At 40.2% G+C, this 23730-nt stretch overlaps 1 protein-coding gene across 7 annotated transcripts in view; it reads right to left on the minus strand.

The window, feature by feature from the left end:
* Positions 1-471: 471 nt before the first annotated feature.
* The window catches only part of VMP1 (vacuole membrane protein 1), a 68291-nt gene continuing 45032 nt past the window's right edge, over positions 472-23730 (minus strand). For 5 of the 7 annotated variants that reach the window (XM_062592263.1, XM_062592262.1, XM_062592265.1 and 2 more), the window contains 6 exons: positions 18997-19077; positions 15300-15416; positions 12787-12848; positions 2604-2706; positions 1259-1294; positions 472-764 (listed from right to left, as the gene is read on the minus strand). In XM_062592263.1, coding sequence (XP_062448247.1) covers positions 564-764; positions 1259-1294; positions 2604-2706; positions 12787-12848; positions 15300-15416; positions 18997-19077 — 600 coding nt within the window. In that variant the 3' untranslated portion in view covers positions 472-563. Of the gene's footprint in view, positions 1295-2603; positions 2707-12786; positions 12849-15299; positions 15417-18996; positions 19078-23730 lie in introns of all 7 variants that reach the window. The other 2 variants (XR_009960395.1, XM_062592267.1) reach the window with 2 other exon arrangements.

Here is a 23730-nt window from a genome sequence, read left to right on the forward strand (position 1 = left end):
TCATAACAATGTTTTAAAACTATCTGAATTTTAAACCGTAAGTTTAAGGCTCTCTAAAGCCGTTCTTAAATGCCATTGTTAGGTTTTACATCAAATCTGTTTTCAGTTAAAAACTTTACTCTCCTTCCCCCCTTTCTTTTCCTGCATCACTCATGGTGCTGTGATCAGTGACAAACATCTCAGAAGAATTTATGTTAACAAATATAGCTTGCTATTTAACTTGCCTTTTTTAACCACTGAGCCATACTGCAAGGTGCCAAGTTACATGCTTTCTACTTCCTTCTGCTAAGCAAGAAGTTCTTAAGAAGGAAAGGGGGGGGAATAAAAGGAACAAAGGACTTCAGCACCATTTGTGCAGGAAGGATGCGTAAAGCATGCAATTCACAGGATTAAGGCTTAAAGAAACTAAAGAAACTGAGTATACAAAGGTGGAGAGGAGAAGAAACAGCTTAAAAAGACTGACACGAGAAATTCTGGAATGATCAAAGATGACTTTATAAAGTTTTATCTTGACTTCATTCTAAATATACAGAATAAAAAATGTCAGCTTCAGCATTTTGACATCAATTATCTCTGCCAACATCATTGCGAAGTTTCAAAGGGTGGCTTTTCCAACTGAGAGCACGTGCAATGCAATGGCACACTGGAGAGGTCAGATGGAACAGCGTTACCATGACGGACATGCAAGAGTTTCTACCCAACCTGCGTTCATTTGTATACATTTTGATGGTCTTGAAAGTTATGGAAAAAGCAGAACAGCCACCCTTCAAAAAATAAAAAGTTACCTTTAGGCCAGTCTGAAAGTTAAATCAGGAATTGGAATACAGCTAAGTATTAAATCATCAGTTTTAGAAGTAATCTGGATGAACAACAGTCGTGTTAAACAACAGTTTAACATCACACTGCCCATCCCATATAATACAACTCAGATGAGTAAAGCATTTATACCTTACCTTAACATTTATAAGTTTGTCAATGAAAGGTCTGCTCTAACAGCCAAATTACTTTCAAATGAAAATCAAAATGTTATAGTTGAAAATTGATGTTAAAAAGTTTTCCCCAGTTTGGAATAATGTTGATTTTTAAACATATGGAAAGACATGTCATTTTTCATGTCTGCTAAAGCCCATTCCAAGGGTTTTTTCCAAGCTCATTTGGTTTTTTCTTCAGAGTACATCTTCTGTTGCAGTCGTTTGGCATAGCTTTGGGCCATGGAGTTGATTATAGATAAGATAAAATAACAAACCATGACAATCACCAGTTTTTCAAACATCCATGATAGCCAGTTTTCCCCCTGAAGAAACAAAGACAAAACAAAATAAGGAGGAAAATGAAAATTAGTGGACAGTGCAAAGGAGAATTCTCCATTTCACAGGTGAAGGGGAAGAGCCTAGCCATTCTGGATTGTGTGATTTATCAAATTAAAACCAGGAACCAAGTGCAAGCTGACAGGATTCCTGCAGGTATCTCTGTAAAGCTGACTTTAGTCCCTTGAAAGACAATACAGGAGGGGTTGCCAAATGCACTGCAGGGCAGATGATGACTCCTTGCTCATTCCTGCCTGCTAGGGAAGTGATTTATTATTCCCAGTGTTGTTTCGTCTTTGCTCACAATTCACAGGGTCCAGAGTTAGCAACCCCTCACTGGCATTCCCTGTCACCTTCAGTCCAAAGAAAACAACAAGGTCATTGGCTAACATTTTCCCCCCCTCCTAAACTGCGTATACTGTGTTATCTTCCAATTAGTATCTGATTCCTCTTTTGTCACTGGAAGTTAATGTGATGACCTCGGCAGCCCCATTTTGAGTATTTTTCTAAGGCTACACTTAACTGTTGTTTTTTGTCAAAGGAGGGCAGCAATGCACTGCACAAAAATTACTTCAATCTGCTTAAAATGCATGTGCATATCTAGTTATTCCAGCCTGATCCTCCCTAATTTAGTTTCTTTTCTGGTAAGAAATGAGCAAAGAAACATTTCTAATACTACAAATAATAAATGAGAAGTGTTAGTGAGAGTTACATTGATTTTATTAAAAAATGCCTTAGTGTCCTAAGATCTCTCATGCTGAAACTACAAAAATGCTCTCTCCCCCTCCCCATCAAAAAGTTTTTTTGTTTTTTTTAGTACTTGGTATGAAAGCATACCTCTGCTTCTTTGTACCTTCTCCAAACACTGTATTTTGCTTTTCTTTTTGAACATTAAAGGCTTGTGATTTTGTTTCTCTTGTTGGCCATTAAGCTCCACATCCTACTGCCTTCTGAAGTATCGATGCTGCAAGCGGTTCTTTATCATTTCACATGTAAATGCAGCCTTTACTGCTTAAATTTCTTTTTCAAAGCAGGCATGCTAATACAGATTCAAGACCAGACACTGGTCTTGGTTTATTGTTTCCTTCACTCTCCAAGAGGTCTCAGTCCAGTTGCACACAATTACAGTATTATTTTTAATTCCCAGCTGCTTTAAAATGAGTTTTTTTAACTCTTCCCTGGGCCACTGCAAATCTTTGGAAACTGGGATCCTGAGTTAAATCAGCAAAACTGACAAGCCAAAGGAGAGCAAGAACAGGGCAGAGGTGACGGGGAGGAGGCAGGGAAGCGACTTACCTGGGGTACGCCACTGTCGGGCTTGTGGTGAAGTTTTATCCGCTGAGCTTCCAAGTATTCTTGAAATGGCTTCTGAAGAGAAGGACCTATACTTGGAATAGCACTGATGCAAAGTTCATCCCAGAGAACAAGACAAAATAGAGGAGGAAAACAAAAACAAAAAAAATTTTTTTTTTTTAAACTTACCACTTTGACCCAAACAGAACAAAGTTCAGATTGAGCTACAGCTCAGAAGGGCATTGCTACTTAGGAAAATAGATAACTATGTAATAAAGTATATTTTAACTTTTCATCTGACACTTCTGGAACGGACATATATTTCCCCCGATCCTCCGGGAAAAAAAATCAGTTTAAAAGCAAAAAAAAAAAAAAAAAAAAAAAAAAAAAATCAGAGCAGATCAGTGATGACAGACTAGGGGCAGCAGGGGAAGAAGCTGTGAGCTGCAGCATTTCCTTAAAGCCGAGAGCCGCCAGCTGCGGCTGTGCACTGCTGCAGCGCTGCGAATAAAATGAATGACTTCTCCGAAGCCCCACATTTATCACCAGCGGTTCCTGTAAGAACTGGTTTGAACCGATTAATAAGGAAATGACTTGTGCTTGTGTCATCCCCGAGTTAAAAAAGAAACTGCTCGCGCGGTGACTCGGCCCCGTCCCCCCGGCGGAGCCGGCCCCTTTCGCGGACTAAGTCCTTATTAGGCCAAGCCGTGCGTCATCCCTGCCCCAAAAGAGCGGGGGGGGGGGGGGGGGGGCGGCGCCGCGAGCCCCGCCCGGGCCGCTCCGCGCTCCGCGCACCCCGCTCCGCGCTCCGCGCAGCGCCCGCGGCCGCCGCCGCGCCCCGCCTCGGCGTCCCGGAGCTCGCGGCGGGCTGGGGGGGCCGCGAGCCCCCTGCCCACCCTTCGCTGCGGGCTCTCAGCGCGCAGGATCTCCGCGGGGAGGGGCGGAAAGCCTCGGGGCATCTTCAAAAAACCGCCGAACTGGTACCCGGACAAAAATCTCGGCTAGCAAAAGCGCTGCGGAGAACGGCAGCGCCCAGCGCTCCCGGGCTCTCACCCCGGCACTCACCCCGCGAGCCACGGAAAACTTGCCGTCGCTGACAAATCCCACCTTATTTTCAAAAACTGAGATGCTGGGGCTTTCTGCTTTGAAAAATTAGGATGGTCTTCAATATGAAAAAAAAGTTATCTAAGCGCGTACTACAAAAATTGCTACGATTTTGAATCTTTACACTATTACTATAGGGAGGATCATCTTCCTTCCGGGAGGACTAGATCTCTAACATTAGTTTCCTCAATCTCCCCTTTTTGACATGACATCCCCTTTTCCTGGTTAAAGCTGAGTTCAGAAAGAACAGCTAATATTTAAAGCTTAAGAAAATGAGAAAACGCACAGATTGAAGAAAACGTAGCTCACTTAAATCTCTTTCTCTTTCCTTCACGAGACAAGAGCAAATAGTTTTTTTCTGAACATGTTCACAAGCCAAAAAAAGAAAAAGTTTCCCTCCTCATGATTCAAACGATGATACAAACGGGTGAGTAAAAATTTTTTGCCTGAACTGGTAAAATTTCACCAAAATAAGCACCAACACTAAAGCACATCAATTACATATTTTACAAATGAGCAGGTCAACCTCTACAAGCGATTCCCAGCTTTTCCGAACGCTCCCGTAAGAATCTGACTCTGCTTGTGGTAAAAAGTCTCCTAATAACTCGCTGATCAGTACGAGTCACGGTTTTAAAAACAAGTACGTTTTGGGGTATCTTTTCTTTTTCAAATGGCATCTGGAAGCCTAAGAAAGCCACTGAGGGGTAATACTTTACTTTTACACCTTTGCATGAATACGAAATTAGGAATATTTAAATGATGAGAGATGAATGATTAACAGGACGGTTGGTCAAATTCCTCCATGTTTTTCCCGGAAAACTGAACTAAGTCAGTGCCCAAGTAACATTAAACAGCCGAACAAGACATGAAAACCAAGCTCAGACGGCTTCAAGAGATCCTAGTGCATCACCTCTGTATTTCAACATTTTCTCACTAAAAATATGTGGGTTTTTTTACTTTGTAAGCATGACTTAAGGATTTAAGTGCTCAGCATTCATTCTATTAAAGCTGGTTTTGAAGACCTGTAAGATCCTGAATGCAAGGACCTTGGTCTCTAAAAGCCTGCAATACTCTGCACATTAGTGAAGACTTTAATACTAAAAAAGTGTATACTTTCAAGTGCATTAGAAATAAAATGTAGCACAGTAACACACAGAACATAGAATTCTACATGCATCTACAGTATAAAAATAAAGTCATCATCTCCTTGTAGGGGTCAGTTTTGGTTAGTTCTTGTTGTCTTTCAAAAAAGTTCAGTCATTTAATCCACCAGCTGATGCTTTTATCACCAACTAGCCAAAGGGAAAAATCACCTTATTGCATACTCCAGATCTAAAAGTCTTAGAAGTCTTACATTAAAAAAAAAAGTTTTAATTTTATTTATTTACAAACAAGATGTATCCCCCAAACATGGGCAGGGAAATTCAACTCACTAACCCTGCTGTTATCAAAGGGGGAGCGGGGGAGACTTCAGACTGAAATTTCAAGGGTTGCCGCCGCGAGCCAGGCGCAGGTCCCGAGGCGGAAGGACTAGATCTGCATCATAACTCGGCGCCGCTTCGCAGTGACTTTAAGACACCTCTCCAACAGACCAGTGCAGTTTCAGGAGGCGACATGCAAACCACAGGCACAGTCGCACATCCGACTAAACAAAGGAAGATGCCGGAAGATAACCCTATTTGTAGAAATATCTCAAACTAATTCCTGGCATTTTCTATTGAGAATAAAGCCTCTTGTCTTCCAAAGAAAGAGTACGAGAGAATAGGAGAATAAAAGGACCTTGAGCTTAGCTCACGCACCCTTTGCAGTCTCTGCCACACCAGACCAAGCCCCCAGCCGCACTAACCCCCCGACCCTCCTTCTTTGGGGCTTAAGACGCAGGTCTCGGGAGCTGCTGCAGGATGGCAATTAAAAGGGAGGCCGGGGGGAAGAAAGTAAAGTCATTTCCTATGAGTTGTCCACCAAATTAAGCAATGAAATGTATTTCCCCAGTTGCTATCCGTTGTTCTTCGTGGATTTTGCAGTTACTCAGTGACAGGGATGCTCTGCCAGGAAGCGAGGCACCGCTCTAGCATAGTCTCCCCATCCAGGGCATTTTATTGGAAAGACTGAAGAGACTAGCTAGAGTTTTAAAATAATCTTTAGGAAAAAAAAAGTATGATTTTTTTTTTAGAAAAATACATACGTTTCTGAAGAAATTCTGATTCACAAGAGATTTCAGTAACAGTTAACATTTTTAAACCAAAACTTTTAGTTTTTAATATATTCTGACCCTCTGCTGAAGTCAAATGTTTCATGAGCATTTGAAACTCAGACTACAAACTGTGCTAAATGCTGAAGTGCAGTTCTGTATCAAATGCTGCAGTTCTGCATCTTTGTGCCAGCAAAGAGTGATCAGACCCACAATTTAGAATATGAAGTTCCCATCTTATAAACACCTCTGAACATGTGCATTTCTGCCTGCTTTTCCAGAAGAGAAGTGTTAGAATTAGGAAGTATTTTAAGAAACACTGAAGTTACCATCATAGACCCACATTTAGGAACATTAATAGGGTGTTAATTAAAGTTTCTCATTTGTAACAGATCTCAAACAGCAAGTGATTAAGCAGCTGATTAAGCAGTTCTGAAGCTCCATTTATTTAGATGGAAGCTAAAAACGTAGGTAAGGACTTCAGCAGCATTCAGCTGAGCATTTTATTCTCTACTCAGCAGCTTCTACGCACAGCTAAAATCAGCCCCTCAGTGGCGATGACCAAGAATCCTTAAGCACTAAAGGTCTGAAAACATGGAAGTCTGTTTTATCATGAAAAAAATCTGAAGGGAAATGAGAAGCCTAATAACGAATACGGGGTGCGAGCAGCCCGGCGCTCCAAAGCCATCGTTGGAGAGGTGACGCAATATTGAGTCAGAATCCCATTTTATGCATGATCTCTCTAATATTCACAGCCATTCACTTAGAAAGACTGTTTAACTATTAACCAGTGGATCGATTTTGTCAGCCTCCTTAGCTACCAAGCGCACGCAATCTGTCCTTGCTCAGTAAAGCTGTCTGGCAGGGCTTGGGGACCAGCGGTGTTGCACGCAGTTTGCTACGGTTCAGCTTTTTGGGCTAGTACAGCTATGGAAAAGCATCCTTTTAGGAAGTGCTTGGACTACAGTTCAAAATAAAGGCAATAGGGACCTAATGTTTTAAGTTAATTCCCCCAAAAAAGACTAAAAGGAAAAATTCCTTGTGCACATTGTGAGCACAAACCACGTACGCATGGAGGATCTCATCCTGCTGCCCTGCAGCGAGCGCGGCCTAAGGCCAGAGATGATCTCTGTCTACAGAAAAGGCAATTAAGTGGCACTGAAGAATGTGATGCACTGAAGGACGGAGCGTGCTGGTATGGGCTCTTCTCTTCCAGCACCTCCCCTTTATTTTATTTTATTTTTTTTTTTGAATCAAGCTATTCACCGCTAGGCCACAGGGTCAAAGCAAAGGCTTTCACCTTCCCAACAAGCACGCAAAACCATCCCCATGAAAGCACAGGCAGCAGCCAGCCCTCCCACGCTTGAGTTTCTCTCCCTTGGATTCACATTTCTTTCAACATTCCCCTTCAAGAACACAAGAAAAATCCACCTGGCAGCTCAAAAGCAATAAGGCACTTAGTAAAAGTCACTATATTTGGTTTTCTTAGCTGTCCCTCCCTCAAAAAGAGCTAGCAATTTTGCTCCTACATGGCACAGATCTCTCTGAAAAGTGTTACAGACTCTTGAAAAAAATTGATGCCAACGTTTTCTTGCCCCTGGCCACTTTGCAAAGCTGGTGGATTCGCGCAGTGGGTTCACACAGAGCAGAGCACCTTTCCTCCACAAGCTATCTGAACCTGCAATGGTTAATTTTTTTCCAGACAGTGATCTAAACAGGCTTAACGGTTAGTATTTTAATGAGCTGTCATTTCCTGTGCTGATAAAGATTCTCACAGTATTTAAACCATCCGTTTCCCTGAGGCTCGACCAATGCCCAGCGGCTGCGCGCGTGAGTCAGATCGGACCTCGGCCTCCGGCCTGACTCAGCCGGGGCCGCGCGGCGCCGCAGCAGCCGGGCTCGGGGGCAGCCGGTCCCCGAAGCGCGGCGGCCGTCGCCCCCGGCCGCGACTCCTCCCGCCGCCCCGCGGCTTCCGAGCCCTTGGGGAAACGCGGATGTTACCCGCGTGCAGCGTGCTAAAACTGCTGCAAATAAATGTGATTTACGGCCAGGATCAGCAAAACCGTTTAGGGGGCTGAAAGGCTGCTTTAGTAGATGCGCTTTGGTTTTACAAGTTCAAAAAATAATAAAACTTATTTGACTATTAGTACGTTACAATTGCTGCACGTCTGAGGACACTTACACCTGGAGCCACGCTCCAACACCCATGTCGTCCAAGCTGCCACCAAAGCTTTTTTCCTTCAGATATTTTGTTATGCTAAAATCAAGGCTTTCAAAAATGGGAATTGCAACATGTCTTTGAACTGTTGGCTCTTAACTCTGCTCACCATTGCTCTTCGCAAGGAAACCTCTCCCCTGTTTGCGGATTAAAGATCCAGCACAGTTTCTGTACCCAACTTCAAAAAACCCCCAAAGCCCTTGGCTTGCTCAGAGGTTAAACCCTACAAGCCTTTTGCAAGTAAACATTCACAATTCGGTTGTGACCCACTGGAAGCTTTTTGACACCAAAGCTGCTCCGACTTCACTCGCCTCCGTGTCCCCTGCAAGAGGCTCGAGCCCTGCTCCTGCCGGGGGCCGGTGCGCGTGGGGCGCGCGTGGGGCGCAGCGCCGCGGCCGCGAGCTGAGGGCTCCGCTGGGAGCCGGCAATCGCAGCCGGGGACTCGCTTGGCGCGGGCACAGCCGACGGCTGCTGCAGCCCTTTCCGTCAATGGCTTTGCCCGACTTACCTACTAACCTAAACCTACATTGCAAACTATTTTTTTTGGGGCGGGGGGGAGCAATCTTTAAGTGGCAAAATTTCTAGCTGTATCAGTCACCATAGTTTATTTGTGTTTTTTTCCCCCATAAAATGCACATCATGCTCCTTACAAGAACCAGCTAAGATTAAGCCATGAAGCAAAGAATTACAGCGTAAGAAACAGCAGCAGCCTCGGCTGGTAAAGGCACCAGCTCAAGCGCACGGCGCCAGAAGCCAGGTTTTCCTTTCAGAAGTGTGCTTGTTCAACCTGGCCTGCACAGCTGACAACCGTGAAAATTTGGTCCACAGAAAACACCAGATTAAGAACCTGCTCCAAAGCATGGGTATTTTGGGGTAGATATTCGGGTCTGAGTTAGGCTTTGCACAGCGCTAACAGGGCTCACGCATCTCACCGGCAGAGCACAGTACTGACAACTTTTAAAATCTGTGGAAGCATGCAAATCACTGACTTATATTTAAACTTCAAATTAGTTTGTTGACTCAGTTAATTTACTCACTGACTATATCAGTTTCTACTTCTCCTCCAGTTAGCAGAGCCTCGCTTGCCCCAGGCAGCCGCTCACTCATTTTGCTAAAACCAGGCCATACTCGACAGATCCTACGGGCGCTGCTCGGCTGTAAAACCCAGCGCCCTGCCTCCGAGCAGCTCTCCCAGGGTCTCTTACCAAACCCTCTGCAGCCTACGCGACATTACTGCAAGACAGCAGCAGTCGAGGGGAATCCCTCTGCCCGGAGGGTGCGATTTGTCCCCCACGAGGACACCGGAGTCGTTTCACTTGCTGCCTCTGAGATGAGGGCCAGGAGGTGTCTGTCGTGGTATCAAACACGCTTATGCATTTTGCAGATCTCCACTGGAAGTTCTAGAGTTCTTATTAGCTCATTAGCACAAAAATCGAACAAAGCATAAAAAAAAAAAAAAGCCTAGATTTTCCTTCTGAACATTTGCCCAGAAACAAGGCACCTAGACGCTTCTGTGGATGGTGAACGCTCCGACACTCTCCCTTCAGCAGCTCGGGGACCGTTCTTGATCCACATTTGAAACTGCCACTTCAAAGAAAACACGATCGTGCTCACAAGCAATACGCTTAGTGCGACTCCATAAACAATCCCGCAGCTGTAGGCTTAAAAAGAAATTTTAAATGGAAAGATTTGAAAGCCAGAAGAAAACCCACAACACACGATTATTAAACATTTTAAATGGGCTAACTTTGGCCTAAAACCAACACTTAAGCATATTACATGGATGACCAGTAAGTTAAACTCATCTGTAAGTCACGGAAAACAAGACGAAAGTCTCATACACCCTTTTTTCCCACACAGAGCTTATGCAAGTAATACAACCTGAGAGAAAACATTATCCTCTTTTAGCATTTTCGACAGCAATAACGCAATTTCCAAAGCGTTAACTGGTCGAACAGGTTGGTAATTGTGGGCCTCGTGCGAGCCACCAGCACCTCTGAAACCCTCTCCGGCTTTGGTTTCAAGCCTCCCACTGGCTTCGATTTCCTCAGTCCCTCCGCGTCCCTTCTCCTCGCTGCCCCGACCGGGCTCCCGCCACCCCGGCGTCCTGCAGCCCGGCTGCCGTGCGCCTTGCCACCACCCGTCCCTCCGAGCACGTTTCACGCTGGATACTGCCAACAGTTAAATTTTTTTTTTGAGAACACCAGCCATCTCAATTTCCTGTCACATCTATTTTTCTTTTCCTCCTCTTATATTTAGTTAATAGAAAGAGTATTTCAGGATCTCTTTGTAATGGAGACGTAGGCAAAGAAAGCGTAAAATCGAAGTACTCTAAACTATAATAGAAAACCTGCTTATGGCAGGTTTAGTATGCAGTGCAAGCAGCATCTGGAAATCGAAGCAAACAACTATTGAGCTGTGAAAAAGATCTGCAGGTGAATCAGTTTTACTATTATTTTTTGAGACTCAGATAGTTACCAAAAAACCTGTTTGGCCAAGAAAATCAAATATTATGAGACCTTAATTCTCTGATGCTTCAGCTTAATCTTCTGTCTAGATTTCAATTATCCTCTATATTAATATGTTCATTACTTTAAAGTATTGTGCTTAGACATTTGCTAATGTGCAAAAGCAATATCCCAGACAAAAGTGGCAAGTCAAATTGAGGGACAGAATTTGATTAAAATAAAGTTATTGACCATCAAACACAGACATATTTTAATTTAATACTAACAGTTTTAAGGCAAGCTATTGTTTAACATGTTCTGTACTCCACTCTAAAAAGAAATTGCTGAGGTAATGCTAGCAGACGGTTTGAGAAAAGTCAACGCTACCGGGACATTCCAAAAATCCTTCTGTCTCCCGAGAACATTTTTTAACTCTGACATCAACCATATAATAAAGTCTGAATCCAGCAGAGGTCTTGTGAATGCATTCTAAGTAATTTGATGCAAAATTATCTCCAAGACAGATGAAGTAGGAAAAAACTACTAGTTTTGGCTCAAAGACTGCAGGAGAGCAAAACTTTGGAAATACACCTAGCTTACTAGCAGCACTGATCAAAAATAAAGTAGTAAATTGCTTGGAATGTTAGTGGTAAGAAAAGCTAATGAATGATTGTTACGAGTAGCCACTTGGTTTTTTTTTTCTTTCTTTCCCTTTTTTTTTTTTTTTTTTTTTTCCTTAAATGTTCAAAGCAACAAATTCATTTTGAAGTTTGTTACAAACCAGACTCCCAATCAGAAGATCAGGAAGTAATAAAGTCCGGATCTGTTTCATTAATGAAATGCCCTAGAAGGTCTTTTCTGACACTGTTTTCCCTTTGTAAAGCATTCCTACTTCAAGTTTCCATATTTCGAAAGCAGTTATTTCCAGACGTTCCTGTCCTGAAACTGTTCTTGTGGAGTGTGGGTTTTTTGGTGTTAATGTGAACTGAGCTATTTTAGTTCAGGCAGCAAAGGATCTATCAATATGCCTCATACAACAAGCGAAAGGCCTTGGAAAAATAAAAACACCTTAGAATTTATTTTATCTTGGGATATCTATATTAGGTATCTAATAAAAAAAAAAGTTTTGTTTAAATGTCAGAGAATCATATTTAAAACTTTAAACCTGCATTCCTGACATTACAGGAATCTAATCAGGAAAAAGGTAGCGGCTTTTCCTCCCGAGTACATGACTGTTCCTTGAACAATTAAGTACAATTCTGTTATGCAGTACTGAATGACTCTATCTAGTTGCATACATTTAAGATTAATGAGCTGTACATTTTGTCTCTAAACAGTTTCATGAATTGCTTCATGGTTAAAGAAGCATCGCTGAGATCATATTTGTTGAATTACCAGGCAGGAAGTGTAACATCAGCAATGGAATTTAAAATGACACATATTTGACAACCAAACAGGTAGATACAAGGCAAAAGCCTAGCACTTGATCATCAATTTCCAATTTTCATTCAAACCCTGGGGCAACACAGAAATACGTAGATCTAAATTATCTTTTTTTGTTTGTTTATTTGTTTAACTGTTATCTGGGTTCTGCTCTACTTTCTATTTGAAATTAAGATTTTTACTAAAAAAAAAAAAAAAAAGTCTGTTGCTGAAGACCTTTCAGTCCAGAAAAAAGACAAGCTTTCTCAAAATAGGAACAATTTAGACACAAAATCTGTGATCTCACCTATTAAAAAACAAGTTTAACAGAATGGAGACACCATTCTATACAGTGAGCTTTTGATTCTGATACTTCATAAGACATTTGATATTTTAAGTGTGCGAGGTCAAATTATAGAAAACATTTATCAGCCACTTTGGACATTGCATAAATCACAACAGTTCTCATTTTTTTGTCATGGGATCACATGCAGCATTGAAGGAAGTCAATAAAAAACAATCTATTCGCAGCTAAAAATGTTGCAGTCTATAATTGGAATAGTTGTATCTTATTTCTGGGTGAAAGCTAAACGTAGGTATTATATACTCAGGCCATCTGACCTTCAGTGCTATTATGTTTCTTGAAGTACTCCAAGCCTTTGAGGCGAGGAATGAAGTTGCAAATTAGCTGTTGGTAAAAGCTTGCACTTAAAAGTAAAGCACAATTTTCAGCACATCTGATTTGACTCCTCCAGTATTTTTCCACTTAATGAGCGAAGATATTAATGCGTTAGAGTTACTCACCCGATTAGGGACACCATCTGCTCCACTATATGTTTGCTGAATGTTATAATAACGAAAAGTTTCTGTCGGAAGGAAAACATCAGTTAGAGAAATGTTTGATCAAAAGGGAAGCAAAGACAATGGAGTACGACAACTTACGTTCCTTTCCAATTAAACAGATTCTCCTGCACTTACAGATAGTTTTCCCTCCACTTTTCTTTCAAAGTCCTTATTTTTTTTCAATACTATTTTCAAGAAGCAGCAGAACAGGGGAAAGCTGTTTACTCTGTTACTCTATTTCCTCATAGATTTCATTTCTTGCAATGTTTTTGCAGCTTATGTTACTAACCATTTGCATCCTCCCCAAACTTAAATTCCCAGAAGCTCAAGGTCACTTTACTCCATCAACAATGTTTTAATGGAAAAACAGTCATCACTCTGCAGAAAAATTCACATCCCCTTACACATAAGCACATGTACTTAAAGATCACAACAGTGAAAGTAATGAATCTTTTAGCCGCTAGTTTATGTGCTCCAGAGAGAAACGTAACAAAGAAATATTTAAAGAACAAAATAAGAGCCTTTGAGTATCTATCTGTTCAAAAAAAATTATCACTTAATTATTATCACTTATTATTATTGCTCTAATGCAGTAGATTACTTGAAACAGAGTAATTTTAATATAAGAGAATTCTAACATGAGTGATTTTGCATAAAATGCAAATGCCTGTAATCTTACACTCATTTCACTTATAAAATGCATTAAAGTTTTATTAAAATAGCTTTTGCTAGGTCTTTTGTCACATTTGATAGCTTGTTCATTTGCAAAGAGTGACCAAGACCGTGTGTACACACACACAGTTCCCATAGTCTCCTTAAATCAATTTAAACATGACCTAATGAGAAGAGCATTCACTAGTCTGGGAATAAGGGATGTGACTAGAACTACACAAAACGATTTTGTGGTCCAGAGGAAGAGGCCAGTTAAAAGCAGCTCCAGGATGGCCACTACATCAGAGTCACTGGCTTCCTGTCTAAAGAAAGATTTCATTAAAAGTCTTTTCCACGACTGTTACATTTCCTAAATTCCCAATTACACCAAGATCACTACAAAAAAATCAAGGCTATTGCACAACTATATGCCGGAAGTAAAACATCACCGAAAACAAAATTCTCATAGCTAAACATTACAAAATGAAATGATTTACCAGCTGTACAAGACACCAGGAAATATTTGTTGCTTACATTACATCTGAGTGTAGAGCACTATAAATTACATAGCAAACATTCTCCTAGCTAAACAAGGCAAATAAAATAATAAAGGGAATATTACACAAGTACTATTTCACTTGAGTCTTTTCTACATTGCCAGACCAAATTCTAACTTTACACTTATTTAAAAGCAGAAGTGTTCAAGATTAAGTGTGAAGAAAAAGTAGTCTTATCACAGTACATGAAACAATTTTCAGAGCCATTCATCTTTCGTTTCAACATTGTGCAAAGTAAAATAACTATTTACAAAAAAATGGGCATAAAAAGCGTTGAAGATTGAAGTTTTCTATTTAGGACAGAAGGAAGAGATTTTCAAGGAGTTTGAGGAGAGTACTAGAAGAGTAATCTTACACTTCTGCTAGCTCCTGCTATTTTAATGTAGTGACAGCAAACATTTCCAAGCAGCGCAGCTACAGGCACTGCACCAGCACTATGGAGACGCTGGGGGGAGGGGGGGAAGCCCCAGCTGAGAACACTGGTTCTAATTAATACAAATCAAGTGATACAGTTCATGATATAGCACTATCTAAAGACACTGCCACCAGTAAACAATCCCCAGGGAATCAGTCCTTCATCCTGTGTCGGACAAAATAGTGACACATTTTAAAAGTGAGACTCAACATTTTTGAAAGCAACCTGAAATTCTGATTGTCAAATTCAGAGCATCCTGAAGGCTTTAAGTTAGCTACAAAAACTGAACAGGCCCTCACTGAAATCAGGCCCACTTAAAATATCCTGGATCAACTACCCCTAAAATTACTAACCATGCTCAAAAATTATGGTCAATCCACCCTCCAACATACCCTCAGACTGCTTTCTGCAAAAAGCAGGACCTGAAAGGACTGGGATTTTCTTTACGCATTAAACTGAGATAAAAAGAGAACATTAAAAAGTACTGCTTAGCTGGTAAAGACTAGTTGTAATGCTCTTTGAAATGAGTATTTGTTACCAAAAAGGCAAGTTCATTATTAGTATGAAGTCCTTTCAGTCTGGTAAAAACCGTAGGTAAATAACTTGGCTAACCACCAATTTCCTGAGTGGTGTAGGCAGCGAGCTCATTAGCTTGTTGCCATAAATTATTCAGTTGCCTAAGTTTTGAGCATAAGAAGCCTAGCAGATCCTTTATTGTAAATCCTTTGCACCAAATTAATTTCCATTACTGCAGGTCAGGAAGGGAGACTCCAGAATTCACTATGAGGTACCGCCGTGCAAGAGGCCTCTACGAAAGAAGCCCCCACGCCACGATGGAGGCATCTACTTGCCTGGATGTGCATTTTAATTACTGCCTTCCCAATCAGGGTCGCACCAAAGAAGGTCCAGAAGGGAACCAGGAAGTGTCCGCATGTTATGCCGGCCAGGTCAAACAGTGGGTTTGGAATCTAGGAAACGCAAGGGAAAGAAGTTCATGAATTGGAGCATTTAACCCAGAAACAAATAGGATCGTTACAGACTTTGAAAAATGAACGTTTTCCCCTTATTCAACTTGATCCAAAAACTTGATCTTGTGTCTCAATACCTACAAAAATGTTAGTGTTACACCACATAACTTAAATCTCAGGGATTCTGCTAGACAGTGTCCCAGACAATTCCATTCTGATGGTCCCTCCTTAGCCGGATTATAAAAAAGCTGACAAAAAGAAGTTTTCCATGTGAAATGCACAGAAACCACAGTAAAGCCATTTTGAGTGATTTATCAAATTTTCTCACTGACAAGCACATTGCTCCTGAAAGCCAGTGTTCAGAACGATTCCCAAAGATTTCCATCTGAAAAAGTGCATTAAAACCTGGCATTTATAGTCATATGTATCCAGTTTAAAAGCATTGATTAGATTTTATTAAGCATGTGCATTTAATTTAAAATTAAATTTTTTTTTTTATTATTGTTAAACCTTTGACTTGACATTTGGTATTGTGATACTATCGGTAAAGTATTTTTGAAATTAAACCAAGAAAGTATCAGAATTCCAACCTTGCACACTTCGCATGCAGTCCAGGGCAGACTGTCTGGGTAAACACATGGGGTGTATTTAATTTAGAATAGCAGTATGCTACCCTGCTAACATCCAGAGTTATTTGTGTTGTTTTGCTACCCAAACAAATACACAGTGTAGATATTTAAAGAGCACTTAACAAAAAAAAAAAAAAAAAAAAAAGAAAAAGAAAAAGAAAAAATCCTTTGCAACTGAATGGAAATCTGAAATCTGTGAGAATGCTTATGCGGGTTATGCTTAACTGTTACAGACTAGTAGTTCAAATTTATGAGCACCCACACCACCACCTGCATAGGAAGAAATCTGAAACGGTCTCTAATCATGCCCTGAAACGGTCTCTAAACATGCCCCGCTGCAGCTAAAATGACTCTTTACCGCTGGCAGCTGTCTTGGGCGTAGAAGGTGAGTCAATGATTTACTTACGCCGCAGCCAGATAACTGCTCTTCTGAGCCAAGTCTGCTCTAGGTATTAAGCAGGTCTTATTTATTTATTTATTTATTTAGGTAAAGTAACAGTATATTTTAATTACTGTATTCATTTCACTGTAGAGGGGGCAATATGCTTTAGCTAGGGGGAACTGCAGGTATCACAAACAGATTAAACATATTGCTGTAAAAAAAATTATTTAACACGTCCAGGTAAGATGTAAACATACATTAGCAGGTAAAATAAATTAAAAAGAAAAAAAAAAAAATAATCACACAGACATTACTGAGAGGTGCCAGATGCCCACAACGACAGGAGAGCAAACGGTGCCTCGTCACCGCCAGGCTCTTGTGCAGGGCTAGTCGCAGCCATCCTCTTCCCGGCCCAGAGCCGCCTTTACGAGGGAATTAGGCTCGGGAAAACGCCTGGCTTTTATACAGTTATACAACACTACACACAGTTAATTTCACTGGATAAATTTGCCATGGCTTAAATTCAGTTTAATGGTGGTTCTCTGCCTGTCAAGGAACAGCTTCGAAACGCTACAACCGCCTGTAGCTAGGACATTTGTTAGCACTTCACAGTCTCCTTCCCTCCCTGCCTGAAAATACTTCCAGCCAAAATACAGTTTTAAATTCAAAAGTAAAAGGGCAGTTCTGGGAGCAGGGGGATGGGTTTGAATCCTATATTCATTCATTGCCTCTCCCACGCTTCGCTGCTGCTTTGTGATTATTCTGCAAACACAGGACGGGTACAAATCCCCAGGAGCACCCGCTGCATTCGCGATCTCCCGTCCCCATCCAGCCCAGGGCAGCCTGCACGAGCAGAGGAAGCTGCTCACACCACGTTTAAAAACAGTGCACCAAGCAGGTAAGAAGTTAAGCAAATGGTTAAGTCTTCCTGGGCAGGAACTACGAGGAGAGTACACATCGCCTCTCATGTTTACCAACTCTTCCCTCACGTTCTCCACCTACTCTCCACGTCCAGCTCCAGCGGCTCGTCCCTGCCACCTACAAGAGGCTGCTCTCACGAAACCAGACAGACAAGCTAGCCTGGGCAGCGATGCCTCACCAGGTGGTGACTGGAGAAAAGTGAGTCAGAGCCAGGGCCGAAGCAGGCTGCGAGCTTACAGGGTGGAAGGATTTAAAGAGCTCAGGAACCTAGGGCTCCACTCCAAGCACGAGGACAGTTCAAAAGCCTGGTAAACAAAAGCTGTATGTCAGGGACCATAGTCACTAATCTTTCCAGCTCACACAGGTTACTTACATTTGAGAAACGGGTAACATTGTCCTGTCTACAAGGCAGGGAACTGGCAGGTGCTAGGCAAAGAGTGGGCTCAATCCCTCAGCAGCTGCCGAATGGCTGTGGTTAGTCCGGAAGAATGGGATCACTGGGGATCCACAGCTCCCCCCTCTGCTGCAGTCAGATTTCTGTGTATTTGTGTGTGTCGGAGAGAAGTAAGCTTCATCATTCCTACTGCTTTTCATTAACCTTCAGGGAGAGATTTAAACCTCAAATGGTTCAGTACTTTCTGACTCCACACGAGCGTTTGGTCTACTTTAAACACTAAAATACCACCAGTAGCATGCTTGGATCAACTCTTGCTTAGGGAGAAAGAGCTACAAACAGTTTGTATTCCTTTTAGCTTTAACTCTGAAACTGGTTTCCATCCTTTGGGCTCCCTCTGGCTCCTAGTGACACAACGACCCAAAGATATCCCCTGAGTCAGAAGAATTTCTACGGATAGAAATCCTTATCAGGATTTTACAGGATTTGCCTGCTCTTCAATCTATGTATATCCTAGGGTCTAAAAATGTCAAAAATCTGTCTAATAACCTGGGTCAGAAAATCACGACAGGATCACTGTCAGTGGAGTGAGGGGCACAATCTGAGCTGCCAACTGCCCCCTAACACAGCAGCATGCTGAGTGCAACATGCCTCTGCCAGGGAAGACGAGGCCTCAACCACCCAATGCAGGAAGCATGTTCTGTAACAGAAACCTAGTTTTTAAGAATGTCTTAGTTCAATCTCTTGCAAGTCTTGCTGAAGGTGATGAACCTTCTGGGCCTTATAGTGATCGTTCTGTCTTTTATCAAGTTTTACCATGCCAAGCTGAATTAATCACTATCTTTTGGAAAAAAACACCCCAGGAACTCCAGGGGTTGCTTGCTGATTAGTTCTTTCCTGATAGCTTAAAAAGGAAACGGTACTATTTCAAACTCATTATTTTTCAAAGAGAACTAGCGTCTAGAACTACAACAGTATGCTTTGGAGAAGGAATAATAATTGTTAGCTCTGCTTTTACTCAAGTGTGTTTGGTACTAATCTAGGGCTGAAGTTTCTCCATGCTATTGCACTTCCAATTCCCCTGCCACCTCATTCCCCTGGGCACTCTGGAGAACCCAGACCCAGTGGACAAGGCAGGCAGATCCAAGTGCACCCAAACAAGACCAAGCTACAGTTTAGAGTGCTGATTTCACTGCAATATATTCAGCCTGCAATGAGTGATTACAAATCTCTCTGCAATAGAAATGAACTTACTGAAGCACAGGCCAAAATGCCGAAGAACCCAACTTTCTGCACCAGGTTCTGGACAGCCAGTTTAGCCCGGGAAGCAAAATCCTGCAAACAAGAAAACAAAGTCATTAAAAAGGCAAAACCAAAATGGATATGCTTTAAAGCTCGTATGATTGCAGTATCTCAAATCTTAACTCCATGCTTTGGGATTTTCTAATCAGCAATTGGGGAGAATTTTTAAAACAGAAAGGCATACTTGAAACCCTAGGGCTTGAGGGAGGAGGGAGAAATTCAAAATGCTCAATGTAAAAATTTGATGGCTCTCACATAGTCAGTTTATTTTTCCTTAAAAACTTGGTTCTTCAAAACTCTGCAAGTAGTAGTGCTAAATTCACTCCAGTTTGAAAAAGTTTTTTCTAGTACTTTTCTCCTCACACCTTTGAATTACTGATGCTGCTACTACCTTACCCCTCAGGCAAAGGGAATTAATTCCTTCAGATCTCATACAATGATAAAAAGGTACTTTCCAAAAAGGCAAAGCTGCAATATAGCAATATCCTGGGATCTCTGCTCTCAAACCCAGGATCTTCATCAAATTAAGCTAAACCTAGGTTTTCTCTACAATAGATTTCACAAGGAAATACCTTTATCAATAATCAATAAAATTCTAAATTCCACACTAAAAGATAACTTCAAGATGATCCAACATAACTCAGTTTATGCAGTCTTAACTTTGTTACAATTTTGCTGAAAAGTCCCATACTACATAACAACGTAAGTGAACTCCAATTACTTAACAAAATTCTTGTATGATATTTAAATTCTAAACTACAGAATTGACATAATCATTTATATCAGATAAACAATTTGTGGTAAGGCCATTTACTACGTTTTTACATTCCTTTCCAAGTAGTAACTTTTATTTTTAAAGTATTGTAATACAGAGAAGTGTAACAATTTCACAAAGAAAAGATATCAATTCTTACAGAAATCAGAAAAATTCTGTTTATTATACACCATATTACAAGAACCAAATACTACAACTTAAAAAAAAAAACAAACAAAAAACAAATAAGTGAGATTTCCTATACCTTAAAATGGGTCTTTTTAAAGACAGGAACATATAAAACATTTAGAATATCATAAAAAGGACCAATTTGCTAACTTTATACAGGAGTGAAACCTCAGGATTTCATGATCCTGCTCCTGCATGTCTCATTGCAAAACAGAATAGGTGAAATATTTATTCTATGTTGAAAACTTGTTCCTGATATTTTTCTGTTCATCTTCCAGGATACATACAGTATGCCTGAGTGACTAAATCTTATTCCCAGCGAGGCTGAAACCAAGCACTGAACTTGTTTTAGTAGGAACAAGTCTAGAATATACCTGTATGATAGATAAAGCATGATTTTTCATGCTTTTGAACTACAAGAGTGCATTTTGACACAAATTGTTATTCATAACAAAACATGACAATTTACCAGTGAACTGAGTCCAAAGATCTTGCACAATAGAGGGCAGTTCTTTCTGAAATTCCCTCAAAAATTATTTCCAAGTAACTAAACAAATATGAAACAAGTTAATATACGAGTGCTAATATGGTCTCCTTTACCCCCCAAAACACATGTCCAGTTCCACTGAGGATTTAGGACATGAACTGTAAAGAAGCAAGTTTATTTAAACAGTGTGATTACACAGCTATCAATATAGGAAATAAAACATAGCACAGTAAGGGAATTAGAGGTATTCTTATTCCTTAACTAAACACAAAAGTAGAAATACATTTTTAAGAGTTCCTCTACTATTAATTTAAAAGCAATAGATTTACTGAAATTGCCCTTTTAGCAGCAGAATTTTTCCTTCGAAAAGGTGAACTGAAAAAATAGTGCCTTCTCTATAGGAATTTCATAAGATGCCTCCCCCTGTACTCTGTAGCAGAGTTGAATGTGACCCTGATACTTTCAGTTCCTATTTTGCTCACCATTTCACAATTCTCATGGGTTTATAACAATATTTGCACTTTTATAAGCCAACCAAGAATTTTACACAGCTCTATAAATCTCGTTTTAAAATAAAACACTATAATCCAATTATTCAAACAGGTCCATGAAGTGGACCTTTCAATGGAAATAGTTTCTACTGAAATTTTAACTTATTTTTACATTATCTTAAAGACTGTATTGCTAATATTCTGTTGTTTAATGTTCACAAGCTGGAATTGGAAACAAACTCTCTAGCAAATGATCTATAAAATAGCACTTGCAGCAAAACTAGTTTTAAAATATATACCATTATAATTATATATAGTTTAAGACTGTGTTAGCCTACTTTAAGTACAGTGCCTTATTCTCCCCTGAGATTCTTGAAAAGAAAGTTTTCCTCACCAAATTTCTAGCCTGCTGCAAAATTTACCCTTAGAACTATTTTTTTTTCCTCCAGCTAAAAGCATACATTTTTTTTTTATTTAAAAAACAACAATGAAAACACTGAAAAACATAACAAAAGTTTGTCTCTAAAAATATTGGGGTATTTTTTCTTACCTTGTTACTTGATTTTATATATATTTATTATTTTTTTTTTAACCATTCACTATCCATTATGAAATATTCCATGGAAAATACAGCCATATTTCTTAAAGTTTCAGTCAAGAACTTCTAAACTTTCTTCCTTTAAGCCTTCTAATAAATTAAAAGAGATATTTTTTTTCACCTGTATTCTATGTCTTAATATAATCACAGCTAGAAATAATTTACATAGCAATATGTAGATTAAGGTTGCAATAAAGTTATATATTCGCAGCCTTCACATTTACTTTAATGAAACCAAGCTCAGAAATGCTGATATTTGGTTGCTTCCTTAAATTTCGTTCGTCAAATCTTTGAGACATCTGCAATAACAAAAAAACCCTTAAAAGTTTCATTTCTCAGAGAATACAATCAGTTTCACAACTTTTACCTATTTCACAACACAATCTTTCTCTTATAAAGCCTGCATAGGGAACAATCTTTTCTCTATTCTAAGTGTTTGAAATAAAACAACTTTCAAAACTTACAGCTTTAAAAAAAAAAGACATAAAAGTTCAGCTACTTACAGGCAAAACATATTCCCCCAAAATTAAAGTATTTAGACTGGACTCGACTCTCAGCCAATGTGATTCACTTTCTACAACACTTCAGGATACTTTTGCTCACTATGTCCCTATCAAAGATGATTTGTTTTTTAGGTTTGGAAATAGATTTCCTGTGACTGCTGCAATACAGGCAAAGGAGGTTAAATGATTAAACATTACTTCATTGGGTTAATCATCAGATCTCAAGAACTGGAATGGAAATAAGAGGCACAAAAAGGTCAGTGGTGAAACACTGATTCACGAGTCTCAGCTGGCGGCTTGCGGAGGTTTGCTTCATCTCTGCCTTTAGTAAAATGGCACATTTTATTGATACCAGCATTTCATTACTACATGGCACAAAAGCAAAAAACCCTCCCAAATCCCCAAACCTAAAGAGACAGTAAAAAGAAATTAAATTTTGCTGCTAAGCACGATTTATGACAAAGTTCCTCTTCTGGAAAAGCACTGTGGTACAGCTTTGTTTATAATGTAACACGTACCCTTCAGCCCTGCGAAAGCACCCTGCTTCTGAAAGGGGTGAAAGGACAAGGCCTCATCCCACTCCTTTTTTCATCGTTTGCATTTATAATTTACATGTGTATTTCTTCTTCATTTTAAAATCAGTTGCACAAGCTTTTCTGTCTTTTAGTGAATTACATTCTGGGGGACTTAGTTAACATGTTTGTGCAGCAAAACTCTATTTTGATTTTCTCCTCCATTTCACTGGCTTAACATCAGAACACTGAATGGTCTCCATCTATTCGCTGCTATGAAATTATGAAGGCTTTTGTTTTCTTACTATCTGAAAACAGAGAGTGTTGATGGAGCCACAGCAAACAACTAGTCGAAGGTAACCAAGGAGATCCGAACAGTCAGCATTGGCCTGAATCCTACAGTCCTCAAAGAAACAAGCCCTAAGACTTGAGCAGAAGCTATTTTCTTTACTGACTGCACAGATGGGCCTACAAGGATTATGTAATATTACAGTTTATTTTCTAACATAAAGTTGCAAACATTTATTAAGAGCGTCAAGAAAGCCCTGGGGGCCTATCACAAGCCAATTCCTCCATGCGCACAGCAGAGAATACATAAGAATAAGACTAAATTCAATCTAAAATTCATAGTGCATGTACGCTCGACTAGTAAGAGCAGACAGGGCAGGTAGAAGTCAGTGATGCAAGTATTAAGGCAAATGCTCCGACAGGACATTAGTTACTTAGCAGATGTCAGCCTTCAGAGATTCAAAATAGGTTTTTGGAAAGGGATTGAGAGGGATTATGCAGAACTTGTTTCTCTAACAGAATCAGGAATGAACATTAACAAAAAAATAGTAAGAAGAAACAGAGAAGCTGAGATTTGAAGTGAATGTGTTGCACCTTGACAGAACTGGTCCTCTTAAAAAAAAAAAAAAAAAGGATACCAAAGCTGCGGTAGAGATAGATGGGATTCACTCAGAAACCCCCAGTGCGAGCGTGTGACTTGTACGGAAGCAGAAGTGGACAATCCTTCCACAGTTGAGCACAGTTTACACTACGTTAATTTCTTACTAGAAACAAAGTTAAATTATCTGAATAATATTCTGAGCAGGAGAACATTTTCCCCCAAAGACTGAAGACAACATATTAAACTACTGTCTATTAAAATTA

The sequence above is a fragment of the Rhea pennata genome, chromosome 20, assembly GCF_028389875.1.
Source record: "Rhea pennata isolate bPtePen1 chromosome 20, bPtePen1.pri, whole genome shotgun sequence".
NCBI classification, from domain to species: Eukaryota; Metazoa; Chordata; class Aves; order Rheiformes; family Rheidae; genus Rhea; species Rhea pennata.